Here is a 22,004-nt window from a genome sequence, read left to right on the forward strand (position 1 = left end):
TGCGGTGCATTTTTAATTCGAAAAGAATAAATTAAGATGCAAATTGACTTTCTGTCGAATGACATCTTGTTTCATCACGGAGATGAGTTGTCGACATTAATTACAACATCCATACAGGTTTGGTAATATTATAACATATCGGCTTAAAAATTTATATTTCAAATTATTATGCAGATATCAATTAAATTTATATCGCTATATCGTGTCAAATATAAACTTGTCTTATATAAATCAGCTAGTATATGTTATCAATCATTGACTGTTTTATATATAAGCATTCACTTTTCATACTAAAGGAATATGTGCAGATATAATTAATTTCTTTGTATATGAAAGATGGATAAATCTACAGACAAAAGAATTGACATAAGAGGCAGTTGAATGACTACAATAGTGATAGAAATGCCTTTAATATTATGGAATATAGTACTAATCATCTTATTAATCCGACGGGTTGACAATAAAGCAATGATGATTGAACCACCGCATCGGTCCAGTTTATGGAGATATGACAAGACCGTACCTGTTAACACAAAGGACGATATGCTCAACTGCGGGGGATATGAGGTAAGACAAGCTATTTTACATAAGAAGATGTCAGATGTTGTCAACAGAATGTTACTTAGTGTTACATTACTTGAGATATAAAATAATACAGATTGTACGAATTCATAATCGTTATATAAAGTAATTTTACAATAGAATACGTCGGATGTCATCGACAGTTTGCTTATCAGTAATATCTCACTGAAAATATATAATAAAACAGAACGTACGAATTCTTAAACAGGTTTTATGAGTTGAGGTGCCACATCAAACACATAACTTAATTATAGTAAACATTAGTCACGAAGAAGCAATGTTAAGAATTAAAACCCATACGGAATTTAAACTACAGCTTTTTAAAATACAGTTATAAAATGATGAAAATGGATGAAAACCAAAATGTTAACAGCTTTTAAAATATTCGAGCCAAAAAAGATGTTTAGGACTATCAGTCTTTATCTTTATGTCAGTATTTTAACTCCAAATAATATTGGAACAGTGAACATATTACAATAACACTTAGTTTTAAAATACCATTGAAAGATCTTTGTCAGAAAAAAGAACAGTGCATGTGTTTCTAATTTTCATCGCATAACTCTTTCTCAAAGTAGTATATATTGATTATTTCGCAATCCTGGATTGCACATAACAGCAAATGATCCGACTTTGCATGATAAAAAGAAATGTTGATGTAGGAATGAAATTAGTTGATGAGATTTTCTTTTAAAAGAAGAAAATTATCTGAATTTATTTCACGTTAACAATAAAATTGTGTGCGCTCTAGATGCATTCTGGATGTATCTTCATCAGAAATGTTCAAAGATAAACATTTGAAAGTCTGGGATGCGTACTTACACTGCAAAGTTAGGAGCTATATGATTAAAAAGGACATAAACAGAATAGCCAGATTTTTCTAAGGTCAACTTTGCGTGAGAAAGTTGGAATATAAGTTTCTTCATAACTCCTTAATTTTTGAACGTGGAATTTTAAATAAGTAAAAGTTATAAATCAGTACAAAAGAAAATGACTAATGAGCTAAAGATACCCTTATGGACCAACAGCCCACCCAGCAGCGGTATCGACCAAGTGCTGGTAAATGAAATAAACACTTTTTAAATTTCGAGCGTCCAAAGCGCTTTTCTGGATTTACTTTCATCAGGAAAACGAAAACCTTAACATTTGAAGCCTGGGATACATAATTACTCTGCAACTCTAGAAGCTATATTACCAAAAAAGACATAAATAAAATAGCAAAATTTATCTACGGTCAACTTTTCCTGAGGATGCAAAAATCTTACTTTTTGTATATATCTTAATCTACGAAAAAGGGGGGATGTTAAATAAGTCTATGTTTTAAATCATGTCAGTACCGAAGCACCGACTACTGAGTTTATGATAACCTCGGTGGCTCACAGTACACCAACAGCGGTATAGACCCAGTGCTATAAAATGAAATAAACACTTTGAAGATTTCGTGCTGTGAGCAATGGTTTTTACCAACACTGAATATTGTATGAAATTATTAAAACTTTGGCTATCAAGGGACTCAAGGAATTTAGTTTTATAAAGGAATAATCAGTATTTGTTTCCTTTTTGTTATTTAACAAGAAAAAAGAACAGTGACCCCATTTTATTTCTGAAAGAACATTATTAGAGCTATATTCTCATATTTTATTTCAAGATTATGTCATTTAGTTTTCTTTCTATTCACAAAATAATGCATTTTCCTTCTATAATCCGTATGAAATGTGGCAATTTTATAGCTTAAAAACAAGACCGATGACATATATATTTTGACAACAGCACGATATAAGCATTTGTCCTAAGACGGCAAAATTTCTTTGATGTTTTGTTTACACCCCAATACTACATTAAGACTTATCAAGCTCTAAATCACCCCAAGTAATACAAAGCTTTGGATCAATTTAATGGAAAACAAAGGACAAATTGTTAAAAGAATAACATTTGTTTTAAAATTATTGGTCAATAATGATCAAACCGATGTCTTGCCTGGTAGTTTATTGGTGAAAACACTCGACTCATATATGAGTCCATTACACATGATATCAAATGCATCCCCTCTTTGATTTTGAAAAAAAAAACCATCTTTTGACTCCATTTCCTGGATTTTAATAGAACAGCTCTTACAACTTTAAAAATTCTATCAAAATTAGATATAAACTCTTTAAAAGAGTACTAAATATGTTTTAACACATAACATTTGTTTCAGGTATTTTTTCACAATTTATAGGGGTTACAGACAAGGAAAACCGCTATCTACCAATATTTTTGTACATAACGAGCTGAAATTTTATGACTAATACTTCGAAAATTAAAATATAAAAAATCTAAAAACAATTGACGACTCAGAGTTATATATCGATGATAGAAGTATTTACGATGATTAACCAGAATCTTTAGTTTGCATCGTTTCCCATTTTCCATTAATCGCTGACAATTTAGGGGGGATGACAAACCAGACAAAACTAAAAAAAAAACAACCTAGTTATCAATATATGAATTTGCCACACTTAACATGTAGCATATAAAGGGATAAAATTCATCCTGAACAAGACTACTAAACAAGAGGCAACATAAGTTCACCGAAGTTCAAGTTCGTTTGAATACCAAGAGTAAAAAATCAGAAATTCGCATGAGATCGGAAAGGACAAAGACCTGTTGTGTCGACAGAGTATCCGTCTCCTGCTATGAAAACATCACCTTTAATGCAAACTCGTTCTAAGCTGTTAGTTTCTGGAAGTTTTTTTTCAGAAAAAAATATAATAGAATAACAATATTTAAAACAATTTAAGGATGATAGTTCACAAAAATAAACTAAAAAAAGAGTCAAGTTGATGAATGATTCAACCAATAAGGAGAGAAATTTGATGAATTGGTTTAGATTACTTTTAAAGTGTTTTTGATAGCAAAGACATGTTCAATGCTCTTAATTATATATATAAAATATTACAACTTGAGAAAAGTAGTCATCAATATTGAACGAAAAAAATCTTATCTTGGATCTAATATATATAATGCCATTTTACAAAACCAAAACTCAAATATAAAATATAATAGGTAACACACCTAATTATGTGGTTAACACTATGAGTTAATTACAGTACAAAAAAAAAATATGCAAAACTGACAGGTAAATAACCTACGTATTAAAGAATCGTTATTTTCGAACAAAAATAATTTTAGGAGTTAAATATAGATACTGATATTTATATAACTAACAGCTCAAAGCTACAGTGTCTCGAATATAGGTTAACTCATTGAATATAAGAATTTCTTACAAAATGAAAAAAGTAACAAACAGCAATAAGTATACAGTGGATATGGACTTATTAGAAGTACATATGTTAGACTTGTCAAAAAGTAATTTCTCGAGGGAAACTTAAAAATTGAAACTATAAACAGCTCAAATTGAACAGCCTTTTTTCATATGGAAAAAACTAAAAAAATTCCGAAGGACACAACTTATTATGTTGTTAACAAAATAATTTAAATACAAAAAAAAATCCGAAACTGGCAAGTAAATAATTGTAGTATTGAATAATCTTCTGAAATAAACCGATTAACTAAAATAAAAATCATTTTTCATAAAAATATAAACTAGATTAATAAAACTTGTACACTGTGTTTATATAGACTTATGTAAACCTTTTCAAATTTTTATTGTTGACTAATTACCTTTATCTATGACATTTTTTGTCAATAAATACATTACACAAAGAGAGAAAGACCTGCCATCAATCCCAAATTCTCCAAACGACAAAAAAGAATAACATATAGCAGAAAACCAGTGGCGAGGATTTTGACCTATACCGAGTCAGAATGTGGCAGTTGTATTCCACTTGTTCCGTTGATTGATAGCGTTTTTATTGGGTCAATTTTTATGCCTTGGATGTCGGTATTTTTGTTATACCTTTCTGACTTTGGATAAAAACATAAACATGCGGCGGGATAATTTAGTTTTTTGATATCTCAACCCTGCGCCCTCCAATCGCAATGAATGTAATAACAAATGGTACATAAAAACGCACAATAACTCTTTGTTACTGAAATAATAATAAAAAAAAAACAGGTGTCCAAGCCAAACATTTATAAATGAAAATAAATGATGCCGTGTCAAAGAATGCTAGCAAATACTGCAATCAAGCTAAAGGTACCTGCTAAAATAAAATCATGCCGTCTTAAACTTCGATATTTTTTAGTTGATTTTGATTCTTAATTAATTTTTACTGCACCAGATGCGCATTTGAACAATTAATGACATTAATAGCAAATTTGAATCAAATGATATCCGCATTTTCATGCCAGTACCGAAGTGCTGGCGACTAAACTAACAGTCCAATATCAGAGGTAGCGGCCCAGTGATAGTCATAACATTAACAGTACCAATTTTACTGATGCACAATTAGATAATTGATGTCTCTTCAGTGATGTTCGAGGCCAAGATATTCGAGAATTCAAATCAAACCGAAAACGTTGAAGAGCTGATCAAACCAAAAAAAGACCGAATGTATAGCCAGGTCTGGACAATGGATCAGATAGATAATTAACTTTCAAGATTTTTTTTAAGAGAGTGAATACAATTTCGATCGTAATGTTTATTTTAATAAATACAAGCCTTGTTAACGTTACTGTTTTTTTTTTTAGTTTGTGAAATATTTATCTCATAAAAATATTTAATACATAGTTAAGCTCAAAATGAAATCATCTCTAAATCAGCCAGCTATTTATACTAAATGGTGCGATTCAAATAATATGTAATGTTAATCTTTGGATTATTTTGAGACACTTTTAAGTGAAAAAAAAACCGCAAACAAAAGCATGAATCTTTCGCATTGATGTGGTAACCTAGTATGTCATATGATGATGTATCAGTCACATGAAATCGTTTTTTCTTCAAATCAGAATATTTGATACGATGCGACAAGGTTGTCATATTTGTCAACTCATTATAATGATATTATTATTTAGAATTTAGTTTTTGGGTAAACAATTATTGAAAAGTAACACAATAAACAATAACACCATTTCCAATATTGAATCGTTATATTGTAGTGCTATTACACCTGATTATTTATCAGTACTAATTGATAATGATGTTATACACTACAGTTCACGTTCAGTCTTTAATAACAATACAATTTTCCCATGAGCAAATACTAATTTTCATAAGAAATGTTTTCATTATTTGCAAATCAAGGTATGAAAAGGTGTACCATTCACTACTTTTAAAAAGCCATATTGTAGAATTATTCAAGAAAAAATGTGACAATTATCTTTATAGAATTATTATGTAATAAATCATAAAATCTAATGACGTTACCATTTGTTGATAAGCATATGAAATGTTTGATTATTGTAGCTATTTCAATGAATGAATGATTTTGTCAATCATGCATATTGTATATTTGATGTTGTTTGTACTGGGCGCATGTATTTGTTTGAGGGCCGAAATGAAAATAAGTTCTAATTATGTTACCTTCTGTAAATAAATACATTATTATTATTATTATTGTTATTATTATTATTATTATTATTATTATTATATGATCGTATGAGACGGATTCCAGGGCGCACAAAGACGTTTATCTGAACAAAATACATAACAGTAAATCTTCTGTGTTCTTGACTAAAGTGCGTAAGTCATGTTGCATAGTTTAAGTATTTTTTTTTAATCATGGACACAGATGACAAGTCGTTCATTTTGAAACTGACACTAATTAAATCATTGCTGTCTATCTTCAGCAGAGTCTGTTATTTAATACGTTTTGAATCATGGGAGAAGAACATGCATTTCACAATGAATCATGGGATTTTTAATAAACAAACATGAGGACCAAACAGATTTCCTTATTGTTAACATATCATTTATACATGTCATGCTGACATTGATTCTTAAACTTTGCCGTCATTATTTTACGTTGGTGTTAGTTAAACAATTGATCCCTTCTTTTGCCGAGCCAAAAATAAACTAAAACGGTGATTTCCATCTTGTATACTTTTTTTTACAACTTAGATCGAATATTCAACTTAACACTGTACTTTTTGTTCAACATTAAGTATAGGAAAGTCTGAATTGTTTATTGTTTGTTGATGCATATCGGCGTGTTCAGTATACAATCGCTTGAAAAATTGCTATTGAAAGATATATGACTATCTTTTGTTGAGGTTATCGTCTCTTTAAATGCATATTTATAATTTGCCGTGACATAACATTTCTATTAACCATATGTTTCCTTTACTTTAAATATTTTACAAAAGGGATAAAGATTTCAGAAATTGGTCAAAATATTTACCTAATTTAAACACAAAATAGAGATTTATTTTGAAAATATAATTTTACCTGTTTGAAGAATTTATTTAAAAGTCTCGTTTTACATCCAGCTTTTTGCAGAAGCTAAAGTAGGAATGGTCCTTGTAATCTTTCTCTCTTACTTGAAGGACTTCTTTATTAAGGTTATATCAATACTATTGTTGTTTTATCACTGCGTTAATATCAATAGTTTGAAGCAAATAATTAAAGTTCTTGCTGGTTCTCAGCATTAATATTTTGCACGGTTGGTTGTGGGCATTGTATATGATCTTGTCGTCCTGTACTATTTTTGACGTTCTGTACGAAACCTTTTATGACATACAGCAACCGATATTAGACTGTAGATATCAGTAACTGCAAACATGATAGTGTGCATGATTTTGTATTTGTATGTGGGTTTTTGTAACAATTATTTTGTACGTTCCCTATACTTATATTTATTATTTGTTCTTTTATGTCACTATTTCAAACTAGCCACATATGCATGTACCTGATCCTCGTCAGGACCCTCGTCAATGGTTGTCGTATGTCATATCAAACAAACTTTTTGTAATTAAGAGAATTTCATGTTGGTGCCATATCTTATATAGTTTTTGTTTGAAAAGGAATGGCAGTTCCCCCATGCATTTGTTTCACTCGCGACTTAAACTTGTGAAGTTATTGAAACGTACCGGAATTTAAATATTAAAGCCAGGATAATATACGTATACATTTTCAAAAGTTTATATCATCCATGGAACCAATTAAGATATTCTGTGCTAAACTATATGTTAAAGGCACTTTTGAAACAAGATTGCACATTTTGCATATTTATGTTTTAAATTGTGTTATTTGTTTCTTAAAGTAAATACATAGTTTTATCTCCGATAGACATTTAATTTGGTTAAAAAGTTATTTTTCTCCTTATTATTTTTGTGTGTGAAAATTTCTCATAATTTGTCAAAATTCATCAAAATTGCAGTTTCAAGCCATCATCAGCAGTTTACGATTTTGTAAAATGTTTGGAAACAAGCAATCCATTATGTTGTTTTATTAGTTATCAAAGGTACCAGGATAATAATTTAATACGCCAGACGCGCGTTTCGTCTACACAAACTTATAGTACACGCAAGAAGCATGATACAATGCATTTTGTAAATGTTGAAAGCATTTTTGAAATAGCCCTGGTGAGAAATAATTTATGGGGAAATTGGTCCTACTTCAAACTTATTCCTATACTTTTAAGACTTCGGGCGATTTAGAGCTTGCCATTTTGTAAAGACACCTGTCTATTGATGAAGACTATGTGTTGATAAGTCTTTTTGATCATCATTGAATTGCTGTCTCATTGATGTGTACTACACATATTCTCATAGTTACCTTAGATGTTTTTTAAACATGCACTTTTATCGTCAATATTTTAATCTTCTTAAAAAAATAATACCCCATTATGTATTTCCTTATTCTTTTATGGGTCTCAGAGCTATTAAATTGTCTTCCACACAGATGACAGTGAAACCAATGAGGATAACAAAACTTGATTTACTAAAAGAGAGGCAAAAGATACCAAAGGGATATTTAAACTCATAAGTCGAAAGAAAACAAACTAACAATACCATGGCAAAAAACGAAAAACGACCAAAAGACAAATAGTACACAAAACACAACATATAAAACTAAAGACTGAAATTACTGAACTTCAAAGTGACTTTCTAAAAAGAAAGGAGGTCTATATATCCGGCCGAATTGAGGAAATCTTTCAATAACCATGGGTAGAATTTCCGGTTGGCATTTCTAGTCATTTCGGCTTTTTTTTTATATGCAATTTACCAAATAAAAAAAGAAAACTTCTTTTGATGTTTTTCTTACAAGATCTTATTTTATATCTTATAAGAAAAACTCTGTTCACCTGTATTAACTTTAGAGGATGCATTTATTTTTTCGTTCAATTACCATTGAAAGGGCTTTTTTACTTCTATTATAATTAATAATAATAATAATAATAATAATAATAATAATAATAAAAGCTCATTATTATTATCATTAACAACATTTTTATTATTTCATTATTATTATCCTATTATTATTGTGACATCTTTTATTTTACGTTAGACTAGACTAGATAACACGATAGCGTAAACTATTAAACATCATTCACATACAAATGTTTGACATATGTATTTCCCTATTAGTTAAAACATACTTATAAATCAAACTGTATTAAAGGTACAATGGGAACAGAATGGTGGTATGTGTGGCGTGTGTGGCCAACCTTTTGATGGCCTCATAGTGAATGGCGCTGAGTACAAGACTGTTAGATCATATAAACAAGGAGCCTATGTAAATGTCACGGTTGAAGTTAAGAGTAATCTTCTCGGCTTTTTCGAATTTCGTCTTTGTCCCAGAAATAGTTCAAAAGAAACTTTAACGCACGATTGCTTCCAGCGAAACATGCTTTGGATTGAAGAGTCCTGGAGTACTCGTTACTATGTTGGAAGTCATGGTGGAATTTATGATTTGCACGTGCGTCTACCAGCAGATATTTCCTGTACAAATTGTGTTATTCAGTGGAAGTTCAGTACAGGTATAAATATAAATTTTCAGATTTATAAGCTTCTGACGTAACAAATGATAAACCTGGTATTTTGTTGAGTTGACTGGGTCGATGCCACTGCTGGTGGACGTTTCGTCCCCGATGGCATTTTTTTGCGAGCGCCACTTGTGATCTTGCGTAGACGAAAAGCGCGTCTATCGAAACAAATTATAAGCCTGATATCTGTGATGAGTTTTACTGTATTGTGTAGGGGTCTATTTAACAATATCTTTTAATGATTAGCCCCAAGTTCAATGAAACAAAAGATATATTTTTATACGAGTTTTTAAACATAGTTTGCTTATAGTAGCGTACAGAAAACAGTTCACACCAAAAATTCATTCTACACATTTCTTAAATTTATTCACAGACTGATACAAGTTTTTGTCTATTTTGCGGTTTGTATTTGTTTGATTTACATAATTATACATATGGTTTTGGACGTTTAATGTGACAACTTGTGTGCAGATCGTACTAACAAAAAATTGCGTTTACATTTTTTACTTATAATTTGCATAAATTATATTGCGTCTCATGAATCAGCAGCCAATACGTGACCGTAACAAGATGAAAGTTTTATTTTTATAAATGCAACGACATGCACTTGAATTAATAAACTGATATCCTTTGTTAATTGATATGTATTATATTTAATGATTAAATCAATTATAAATCATATTTCATACATATCTATATTTTTATACTAGTAGCTCATGTTATAGTATAGCAAATCTTTATAGTGACGAAGGTCATTTGTTGGGTCGCAATATTTGTCTTTCTACATAATAAATTTTATCTCTTTGATCTACATGTATTTCCAATTTTAGTATTGATGACAAATCTTTAGACTTGTATGATTTTAAATTTGCATAAAACTAGTTCTTGTTGTTTTTGAATGAAAATCGAAAAGAAATACTGCATTATCTTTTATATTTTTAATAAAATGATTAAAAGTACTCTTAAATAAAAAAGAAATTGTATAAAGTTAGATAAAATGTTTTTGTGGTAATCGTTATATCATTTTTTTTTAAAAACTCATCTAACGGTATATTTTCCCGTAAAATAATGTGTTGTTACTAATTTAATTCCCTTTTCACTGACATCATATAAAGAGCAAAGTGTTTGTGAAAACCATGCTATATTGCGTTCATAGTGAAAAACATCGAAAGATTACAATTTCCAGTTTATCAACATAGTGCTTTTTCATACAGAACGCCTTATTGAATATTTTGCTCTTCAACTTTATTTTGCTGTTAACCTTTTGAATCGAGTGTCACTGGTGAGTCTTTTGTAGGCGAAATTCGCGTCTGGCGTAAACATTTTCAAGCCTGGTATCTATGATGAGTTTAATTTCATACATAACTCCACATTGAATACTATAATATACACATAGCTAATCAAAACAAACTATTTTGGTGAACTGATATACATTTGAAATCGTTAAATCTGAACTCTATTCTGCAATTTCATGTCAATTCTTTTGAAAAATATATAGAGCTTGGCTTTTGGTAAATATGAAAAAAAAAATAGTATTTTTAAATCGTTTGACGTCGATTTTACGTAGTCTATAATTACTTGCCTCTCTTTCTAGAGTGTTTGATACATTCATTTTTCAAAAAATGACTGAGATAAATCACGGTACTTCTTTTCACTTTCAAATAAGATTTCAGGATGGCAAGTATATACAATTATTTTCAAAATCTGATGCATCTTTAGCTCAACAGTTACATGAATTTAATAATTTTCACATTTTGAAAGAAATTCCCTGCATGATATCTAACTCATGCATATCATAACTATCAAATTAGTAATTCTGTAATTTACTTTGTAGGATATAGAATGGGAGGGATCAATGAATGTCAGTGTATGGGTTGTGGTAGACAGGAAACTTTTTATAACTGTGCTGATATCGAAATACAGTCGGATACCTTCTTCAGTGATAGTGCTTTCGTTTCCACGGAAATTAATATACACAAACCATTATTTTTAATCTCTGATAAAAACCTCACCGATTCTAGTATAGAACGCTTTCGGCAGACGTTGCCAGTTTTCGACAGTCCCAACGCTCTTGAAATCCGCAAAGGTGAGAGCTCTAAGCTAAAACCTTCTTACAATGACAAACTGCAGCAAACAAAAGACATTTCAAAGAAAGTTTTGAAGGATGCAGTATCGAATATCAAGGACAAACATGACCATGTGAAATGGATTAAACCTTCATGGCAGACGGGTAGTGCACACATCAAATTCAAAGCTAACATGACATTTCCCCTAAAAATTACCCCAAGTAAAAAGAATATAGAAAAGAAAAGGTCATTTTGGGAGAAAAACTTAGGAGAATCGTCATCCTCGCCGACATGGAATACAGCACCGGATAGTTTAAAACAGATGTCTTTCTGGGAAAAAATCTCGGCCAAAGCGACGCCAAAACTTTTAATAAAACCAAAGCCAGGAAGTCTCCTACTAACTAGATTTGTCCCTAAACAAACAGATATTTACTTTTTTCCGGCAAACAGTGGTGATTCAATAACATATCCTTTATTTTCACCAACTCGTCAACATGCAACTACAAAAAACGGAGATTGTTACTCAACTTCGCCAAATTACCGATGTAAAGCAAAAGGTCAATACTCAAGTACTCGAGGCATGGAACAATGGTGTCTAAACAACTGCAAGTCCAATCACTGTGTCAAGACTATGTGTGAATGTGGATGTGATGATGTTGTAGTCCGTGAAAAAAAATGTCACGCTGTTGGAGCATTTGAAGATATTTATGGAATGGATGAATGGTGTTCTCGAATATGCTCCCGAAAATCGTGCCCTCCAAATGTATGTAGTGTGAAAGACTGCCAAAGTGGTTTTTGAAACTGATTTTCCATTATTTATCAGAGATATAAAACCTATTTCAGTATTATATGTTGTATAACTTTTCAATTGATTTTTTTAATACATGTTAGAAATGAAAATAGTTTTAGAATAATACGGTACCGCGAACATTTGTTAGATTTTCAGTAGGAACATTCTAGTATTTCTTCGTATCAAAGTCTTTATAATATATCTTCGTAGATAGTCAAATACTTGAATTTTACTTGATGTCATATTCACATCATTCATGATTTGTCATTGAAATTACAAAACTGCATAAAATATAAAAGGTAGACAAAGGGAAAATACAATAAGGACAAAAACAAAATTATAAATCTATGAAAAATAATCAATACCATAGCCTAAAAGAAAAACGACGAAAAGACGAGCATAAGACTACAAAACACTGCACAGAAAACGTAAAGCTGAGCAAAACGAACCCCACCAAAAACATCGGGTGGGATGAGGTGTTTTTGAATGGTAAGAAGTTGCAGTTCTGTTATTGGCATCCTTCGTGTTGTTCATGGAAAATAAAAACTTTCATCTAAAATAGATACCGATGTTAAGTTTATTATCAAATAAGACGGGTCAAATGAAAATGAAAAATTATCGGAATCACAGGAAATTTAAACGGAGTGACACCAAAAGAGTAGACATGGTAATTATCTTCTGGTAGGCGTGATTCACCATTCGCATGACTCCAAAGTCACACCCAGTAGCAACTGTTAAAGCCAGGAAAATGTCTAAACTGGCGATGAACATAAATGGGTATGTTTGATCTATGACAGAACTACAATGTTAAAAACTATACTAGTATCTATAATAATATCATCATACATTTTAATGGCAATTGAAGAACTTTTGAAGTGATCATTTCTTTTATTCTTTAAAATAACCATTTTGAAGTAAGTAAAGCTTTTTTTGATGAAATCGTCATATTGAGAATAATTTCTAGCATATGTTTTAAACTTAGATACGTTAGCTCTTTAAGCAGATGGTATGTTACTACTGAAGATAAACAATTGGAAAGATGCAACCAATGTTTTTGTCATAGATCTTAGTTTTCAATTGTCAATCATCATATTACAAAGAAATTAGATTATGACCTTAAAGTCTGCCTTGGTGTTCTTTTAGTTCAATTACAAATCTTGAGTTTGTTGTTTGTTGTTGTTCTCGTATATTTGTTTTCTTTTATAGAAAATTATAGCAAAATATGTTGTCTTTACTGTTTTATGTAAATACTTCGAAAGCTATATAACCCAAAGAATCCCAAAAGAATAGTCAAACTCGTCTGAGATTAACTTTGCTTACATTTTCTGTACAATTTTCAAAATTGATCAGCTGAAATTCGACCAAAACTTCAATTATCCAGTCCACTACGGAAACATTGACTGCTGAATGAAGGATGCCATCATATAAAGGTCCTACGGTGACCTGTAGTAATGTTATTCATCTCCTTGTCATGTTGATCTTTGGTAAATACTTGTCTCACTGGCAACCATTTCACATCTCTTTATTTTCATTTTCATTACTGGGGCTTCTAAAAATAGGATGAGATTCTAATACTATTCTTTAACTTAGCGTTTAAGTATATGGATGATGTCATCTCACTGAATATTTCAAAGTTTGCCGACTATGTAAATTGCATTATACTATTGAACTTGTAATAAAGCATACCAAAGATACAGTTAAATCTGCTTCATATCTTGCATGACATCTAGATTTGCCAATGAGAGTCAATTGAAAACTTAAATTTACTACAAAAGAGATGATTTTATTTTTTCTACTATAAAGTTTAAGTCATCTCTTCGAAAGATTTACAGACGCCATCATAGTTTGTGTGACTATTATGGAATATCTATATCACAGATGGCCAAGGATAGGTGAGCCTCCTCATGGGGTTTTTGATTATGTGATTACTTGCCCGTTTTTATAGTGATTATTTGATTACCAGACCAAATATTTCATGATTATTTGATTATTTGATAATCTAGGAATGCAGTTTTGATTATTTGATTATCTTGTTTTAAAAAAAATAATTAATGATTATGTGATTATATTGGCCAAAAATTTGTGATTATGTGATTACTTGGACACCCCCATGAGGGGCCTCATATGTTTTATGTGGGTTTTTTTCCTACTCCAGACCTCTTTTCGTCGATTGTGACATCACTGAATGTTACTTATCCTTGACTTTTCGTGGCCCCGCCACAAAGTTGTCGGGGCCATATAGTTTTACCCTTATCTGTCATTCCGTCATTACACAACGAACAGTCATACGGACTTTTTTCTAAACGCCTTCACATATTGAGCTGATGTTTAGTATGCGAGTCTACTATGATAAGTTACAGATCGAGATTACGTTTGGTTCCGCTGCATTAATGTTTGCTGAAATTAAAGGCTTTGGACATTGAAAAAATTTGTGAAAATAACAGTTTTACCGACTTTTTTTTTAAAACGCCTTCACATATTGAGCGCTTTTAGTATGTAAGTCTACTATGATGAGTTACAGATCGAGTTAACGTTTGGTTCCGCCCCACTGATTTGTGCCGTTATTACTGGTTTTGGACTTTGAAAATTTCATGAAATTAACAGTTATACGGACTTTCATTCTCAAATTTCTACACGTAATAATTGCTTCAAGCATTTTTTTGCGAGCGAGACAATTCGAGTCGTTCCAACACATCTAGATTTTGAGATGCCACTTGTGGAGCAGGAGCAGAAACTGCCAACCCTTCCGAATCACCTGATTTACACCGATTTTGTGACTTCTCAATCTTATGTTTTCTGTGTAGTGTTTACTGAACTGTTGTTTCTCTTGCCGTCGTTTTTTTTAAGGAGTGGAAAAAAGGGGAAAAGGGGGGGAGGGGGGGGGGGGGGTATTCATTCACCACTTGGTATATTCTCCCCCTTTTGACTCATCAACATAGAAGCTTCGCAAAAACACGGACGGAAGTCAGTATATTTGTTATTTCATTGTAAGCTACGTAGATTGTGCACTTTCATTAAATATATTGGTGTCTTTAAATTTTATCGACTTATTTAAGCTTCAAGCAAGCATACCATAGCTACTGTAGATATTCTTCTTCGTGTATCTTGATCAAACACCGGGAGAAATCAAAAGTTAAATATTAATTCTTGTTGTTATTTGAAAAAAATAAGATATTGATCAAAGTTTCAAAAATACTAGTATTATGTTCTATTTATTAAGAGAGTTTATTCAAGAAAACTGTTGAAGCACTTTTGATCAGCAGCATACAGATGACGGAATTGTTTAAGTTTTCAATACCTTCAGATTTGTAGTAATAAGAAATTACAATATTCTTCTAAAACAAATACATACCCAAAACAATATCTGTTCATGTGAAAATGTTGACATACTTTTTTCTGGGCGTACAATTAAAAAAAAATAGAAAGAAGGAATTCAACTATGTAATAATTTAATATTTGATATTAATTATTTAAACATAATTTTCCCCTTAATTTCTTAAACAGCAAAATGTTCTTAGTTGTGTCATTCATTAGTTTTGTAACAGAATAAATTTTCGGCAGTGACACGTTCATGTCATTTTACACTAAAATCTAACTTTTAGCCATAAATAATGTTCTCTGACATTGCTACATTGATATGTCTGACCCTGAAACCTATCAGATATAATATATGAGAAAACTAATGAAATGCTAAGAATGCCATTTGATTTATATTTAAATGGATTTTTGAGCAGCAGACTGTCTAAGTCCTTTCTCGTATGGATTTTAAAATACGCATTGCTTTTTATAATTCCATCAGCTAATGACTCCGAAAGAAAGAATACAACATTTTAATCCGGGTATCTATGATGAGTTTATTGACTTGTGTCTTTCAGTCAGACGAACAAGAACAGTTGTAGCCCATTTGTAGTATTAAACGTAAATATGAATGCTCCTATCTTTTATTGACATGAATATCAATTATATGGTCATTTTTATAAATTTCCTGTCACAAAACTTTGAATTTTTTCGAAAAACTAGATTACCTTAGCCGTATTTGGCACAACATTTTGGAATTTTGGGTCCTCAATGGTCTTCAACTTTGTACTTGTTTGGCTTCATAACTATTTTGATCTGAGCGTCACTGATGAGTCTTATGTAGACGAAACGCGCGTCTGGCGTATTAAATTATAATCCTGGTACCTTTGATAACTATTATTATCTGTGTATGCTCATGTATGTATTCCAGTTTTGCGTTCGTATAGTTGGATAAAAGCAAAAAAAAAACAAACTCAAAATTAGTAGAGGAACACATTAGGTGCATTTCTCCATGATGTGAATTCAATATGCAAGACGGTTTATGAGAACTTGAATGTATGTTCTTCTCAAATGGTTCTATTTTGTCTCTTGAGGTTGCCATTTCTTACTTCGAACTGTAAATTAGTTAAGGATCATTAAATGAAGAAATAAAAAAAAGAATGATAAAAGTTGAACAATGAAAAATGATTTTAGAAACTGACTAGGCCTTGTGAGTTTCGTCCATGTGTATAAATGAATGACCAGTTGCAGTCAGGGCTCTTCAGACGACAGAATAGATGATTAAAAGGGTGTTACAAAACCACCAAGCATCATATTGCAGGTAGCAATGTTTGGAATATTTCAATTTGATTTTTTTTGTTTGGCTATCTGGATGAAAAATGTTCGGTTCAAATGTAAAGAAAAATTTTAAGCTCCCTTTAACTAATTATGCTCCTTTGAAGCTGCTTTAACAATTTTTTGTTCTAACACTTTCAATAATCATACCTTACAGTTTATATGTAGATATACATGGTTGTCTGTTTATGAATCTCAACTTCACAAAGAATGAATTTGTATAACAATGAACTGAGCTCAATGCAAAGCACTTTAATAATACTTAGAAAGAGAGATCAATCCATTGATATACTTTGTTATGCAGGCCCTTCAGAAACACCGCTAATAAACATACCAAACTACATGGATCGGAGGTCCTGATAATAGACATGTCAATTAATCATAGAATATGTAAATAAAATGTAGATGTTTATAAAACTTATAAAAAGTTGTGGTAAAAATAATTAGTAAATAGCAAGTAGATGTCGCAACATGCACACATAAATACATGCCGAGTGCCCCTCTCTTGAAGTAATCTTGTGTAAGCAGGGTCATTGTCATGGTCTTCTCATTCATCATATTTATGCAACGTATAATAAATACAGCAAAATAAAAAAGAATACATGCCTACCTACATGTATGAATGTACATATATTTGTTTCCTTTCTGTTAATTTACGTATGCACAAAGAATGCAGCAGAGACCTAGGTCATCTGAGGAAAAAGTAACAAATTTCTATCTCCTATAGCTTCTGTATCAGTGTATGTATTTTATATATAAAAATGTCTTACAGTCTAAATTTAAAATATATTATTCGCAGTCGACGACCATTTAATACTCTTGTGGTATGCTATTTGTAACTTTTATTAAGATTTATTTATAAGAAAAACACTTTAAATTTTTGATTTGGTGGGAAGAATTACATTTTATAATAACTGTTTGACTACCTGAACTAATAAGCAGGTCATATCATTATAAGGAACCTGTTCTTTGTCCAAGACATAGAGGGTATTCATCTTCTGAAGACGGGACTGAAAAAAAAATTACAAAATTCATCACGATTTCCTTTCCTTCTTGTTGCAAATCTTGGTGCATAAGACTGATTGATTGATTGTTAGTGAGTGTTAAACGCCATTTTTCAGCATTATTGGCTATATCATAGCGGTCAGTTTTTATTTGTGGAGGAAGCCGAAGTGCCCGGAGAAAACCACTGACCTTTGGCAGGAAAATTGGTGCGTAAGAGAAATTACTGATATTTTTTGTCGTAAAAAATCCTTTTTTAAAAGATATACACGAATCTTGCTGATAATCGTGTAAAGCAATGCGAACGTAACTTAATGCCGAAATGTTCTGCGTTTCATACAAAATGTGCTTCGGTCAACGCTTTTACACGCCAATCCAATAACAAAAAAAACATTAAGTTTTTAATTAAATTCTCGAAAAGCGGTTTGTGTATGTTTCCGCTGAAAAAGCAGTAAAACAATTTATAGTTTTTTAGGAAAGCAATAGGCTGAAAAACTAAAACAAAAACTAAGTATGCTCATAAATAAATTTTTTCAAAGATGAACGAACAGGTTTCAAGACGACTGAACATAAAGCTGCAAATGAAATTCACGGGGTTCATATAATGACAAGTATTGTTACATTAACCTGTTATGTCTGTTTGGGTTGCTCACCCAATTTTTTCAATATAACGGAACTATAAACAACTGTCATACAAGTGGGAGGTTTAGCTAGCTATAAAACCAGATTTAACCATTTTCTTCGGCAAGTCAGGAATGTGACAGCTGTTTCCATTCGTTCCGTTGGTTGATAAAGTTTATCGTTTGATTTTTTTCAGTTTTTATTGCCATCCCCTTTTTGAAAATACCTTGGAGTTCGGTATTTTTGTTATACTTTTTCCCCACTATGTATTGGCTTCCCGAGGTACACAAGAAAATGTTTACATTTCAACTACATTTATTTCGGTTCGTCTAAATGGTGCTCGTATGACCTTAAGAACATATTTCTATTTGATAAACTTCATTAAAGATCCCAAACTTATAATTCGGTAAACCACGCGTTCGTTATGCCTACACAAGACTCATCATTGTTCGAAGGCCAAAATATCATAAAGTTGGGAGACATTGAAAGGCAAAAATTCCAAAATGATGTCTGTCTAAGGTAATCTAGGCTAGATGCAACATTATTTAGAATGATTTTAATATTTTACGAACAGCAAATGACAGCATCAATGATTTTTCGTGTCAACACCTGGGCTAGTGATGGACGAAACGTTCCCCAAGTAAAAGAATTGGCCCATTGATTGTTAAATGTCATCAAAGATGCAAGGCTTATAAATAAAGGCAACAGTAGTATACCGCTGTTCAAAAGTCATAAATCGATTGAGAGAAAACAAATCCGGGTTACAACTAAAACCGAGGGAAACACATCAACTATAAGAGGAAAACAACGGAACAACAGAAACACTGAATTGCAACAAAAAAAAACGCCAATGCAAAATACATAGAAACGAACCACTAGATAACAACTGTCATATTCCTGACTTGGTTCACTTAATTCACAGTAGGCAAGATTGTTGTGTTTACTTTGAGGTTCTAACAACATGTTTTCGTTTTGGAACATGAAACAAATTTGTTAAAGCCAAGAAATGACTCGCAACTGAAATTTTATTAGAATTAGGCAAATTTTGAGTTATCACAGATACAAATTAATTCATATTCGTTAAGGATGTCCTTCGATGCAAAATGTTTAAAATTTGCGATACATCATATTGTTTCAAAACCGTCTTCAACAACTAAATACAGCACTGAAAAACATCAGGGATATTTGTAAAAATTGTTGTTAAACCTGACTTGTGTAATTATTATCTGGACTCGAATTCCAGTATATTTCAACAACTTTTGGCTTTGGTCCTGATAGTGAAATAAATTCAAGGAAATTGGCCCTCCCTTAAAATAGTGAAACGATTTACAAACGATTTCCCATGATACTAAATTGGGTTAATATATTCAACATGGAAAGAGTACAGTTGTCTAAAATGTTCCAGTTAGGAATGTGATTTTCATTCAAATTCATTTCATGAAATACTTGTTCCGGCCACACTGTCATAAATATGTATACTAGCAATTACGTAATAGTCTGTGAGTGTATTTTAAAAACAGGGAAAGGTAAAACAAAAATAATTATCATAACTGTCCAATTTTCTGGTAATTTCTGTCAATCAATCAGGTGCACAATCATGTGCAATACATTAATATTTAACTTATGTATGAGTGGCGCGAAAAAAGGATATCCCATAAAGTTGATTTGGTATGATATATGTATAGGACTATTCCCATTATTCAAATAAAACATATACCTCTTTTCAATCGTTAACGCAAATCTATTTTAATTCATTGCATTTGACATTGGTGCTTACATGTATATTGGTATTTAACGGTAGTCTTTTAAATAAACTAATTATGTGGTTTCATATAATTTTTCAAAATATTAATTAACGGTTGTCCTTTAGAAATAAACTAATTTTGTGGTTTCATATAATTTTTCACAATATTAATTAACGGTAGTCCTTTCAATAAACTAATTACGTGGTTTCATATAATTTTGCAAAATATTAATTAATTGTATGAATCATAACATTAACTACCAGGCATTTATTATACACAAGGACATACTTTTCTTTGTTTATTTTCTTTACTTTTTACTATTAATCATTTTAGAACCGTACTGATTGAAATCTAAGTCCTTCTGAACTGATATTAAAACTAACGTTCAACAATGAGGTTCTATCCTACACCTCAATGCTTTCAGTACTTTAAAACTGTGCGTACATCTAGTCTTGATATAAAAAAAAATTGAGAATGGAAATGGGGAATGTGTCAAAGAGACAACAACCCGCAGAAAAGCAGAAAACAGCCGAAGGCCACCAATGGATCTTCAACACAGCGAGAAAATCCCGCACCCAGAGGCGGCTTCAGCTGGCCCCTAAACAAAAATGTGTACAAGTTCAGTGAAAATGGACGTCACACTAAACTCCGAAACATATAAATAAACTAAATTAAAAAACATAAAAGACTAACAAAGGCCAGAGGCTCCTGACTTGGGACAGGCGCAAAAATACGGCGTGGTTAAACATGTTTTGTGTGATCTCAACTCCCCCCTATCCCCCTATAACTCTAGCCAATGTAGAATAAACAAACACACAGCAATACTCACAGTAAAACTCAGTTTAAAAGAAGTCCGAGTCCTATGTTCGAATAGGTAACAAAAGAAACTAAGCAAAATGACAATGATATATAAATTAACAAAGGACTTGGAGCAGTTACTGACATGCCAGCTCCAGACCTCAATTAAACTGATTGAAAGAGTATGTCTTCATCATATCATATCTATGTTTTTGTCCTCAGTACTGTTTAGATTGGTGAAATCGATTTCAGTGGATTTTTACAATTGTTTCAACGTTTTGTGTAAGCATATTTCTTGTTCTGTATTAATATTGTTGTGAACGAAGAGGTTTGGTGTATACGTCAATAAGACAGCAGCCAAAAAGGGGAATTTATGATAAGCCAAGCTCTAAATCGTCCCGAGTCTAAAACATGTTGTTTTAAAATAAATTGTATTGAGACTATCAAAGATCTGCAATCAGCACCAAATTCTCCAAGTTACAACAAATAGCACCAATATATACGACAACAGACAACCATAAAGGTGCGCGAGGACAGGATCCTGTGTTGAGCCTCATAATCCCTCACCTTTATTATCATAAATCCCCGATTTTCCAATATATATATATATATATATCAGTTATTTGTACTATATCAATACCAATATGCCATATTTTTACTCTGAATATACATGTTTACTATCAATGCGCTCTATAGTCGAGTGGCAAGTTGATAGTAAACATGTATAAAATATGGTATATTGGTATTGGTATAGTACAAATAACTGGGATATATTGGAAAATCGGGGATTTATGATAATGAAAAGGGAGGGATTATGGGGGATCAACACAGGATCCTGTCCTCACGCGTCTATGCAGACAACCACCGACGAAGTTCTAAATTGGGACACAACAGACACATGAAC

The 22,004-nt window shown here is 31.6% G+C and overlaps 1 protein-coding gene across 1 annotated transcript; it reads left to right on the forward strand.

Moving 5' to 3' along the window:
* The first annotated feature begins 356 nt into the window (after positions 1-356).
* Positions 357-12,344, forward strand: LOC127698808 (uncharacterized). Its single transcript, XM_052202490.1, has 3 exons — positions 357-567; positions 9,083-9,440; positions 11,281-12,344. The coding sequence occupies exons 1-3, from the start codon at positions 382-384 to the stop codon at positions 12,309-12,311; spliced, it is 1,575 nt and encodes a 524-aa protein (XP_052058450.1). The 5' UTR covers positions 357-381; the 3' UTR covers positions 12,312-12,344.
* Positions 12,345-22,004: the final 9,660 nt, after the last annotated feature.

Source organism: Mytilus californianus, unplaced genomic scaffold, assembly GCF_021869535.1.
Source record: "Mytilus californianus isolate M0D057914Y unplaced genomic scaffold, xbMytCali1.0.p SCAF_4, whole genome shotgun sequence".
In the NCBI taxonomy this organism is placed as follows: domain Eukaryota; kingdom Metazoa; phylum Mollusca; class Bivalvia; order Mytilida; family Mytilidae; genus Mytilus; species Mytilus californianus.

Bases quoted from the DNA above. Each gene is read 5' to 3' on its own strand.
- LOC127698808 (XM_052202490.1), top strand. From the start codon at position 382: ATGACTACAATAGTGATAGAAATGCCTTTAATATTATGGAATATAGTA. The intron at 568-9,082 runs GTAAGACAAGCT...ACTGTATTAAAG, and splicing joins TCAACTGCGGGGGATATGAG to GTACAATGGGAACAGAATGG. The intron at 9,441-11,280 runs GTATAAATATAA...TTTACTTTGTAG, and splicing joins TCAGTGGAAGTTCAGTACAG to GATATAGAATGGGAGGGATC.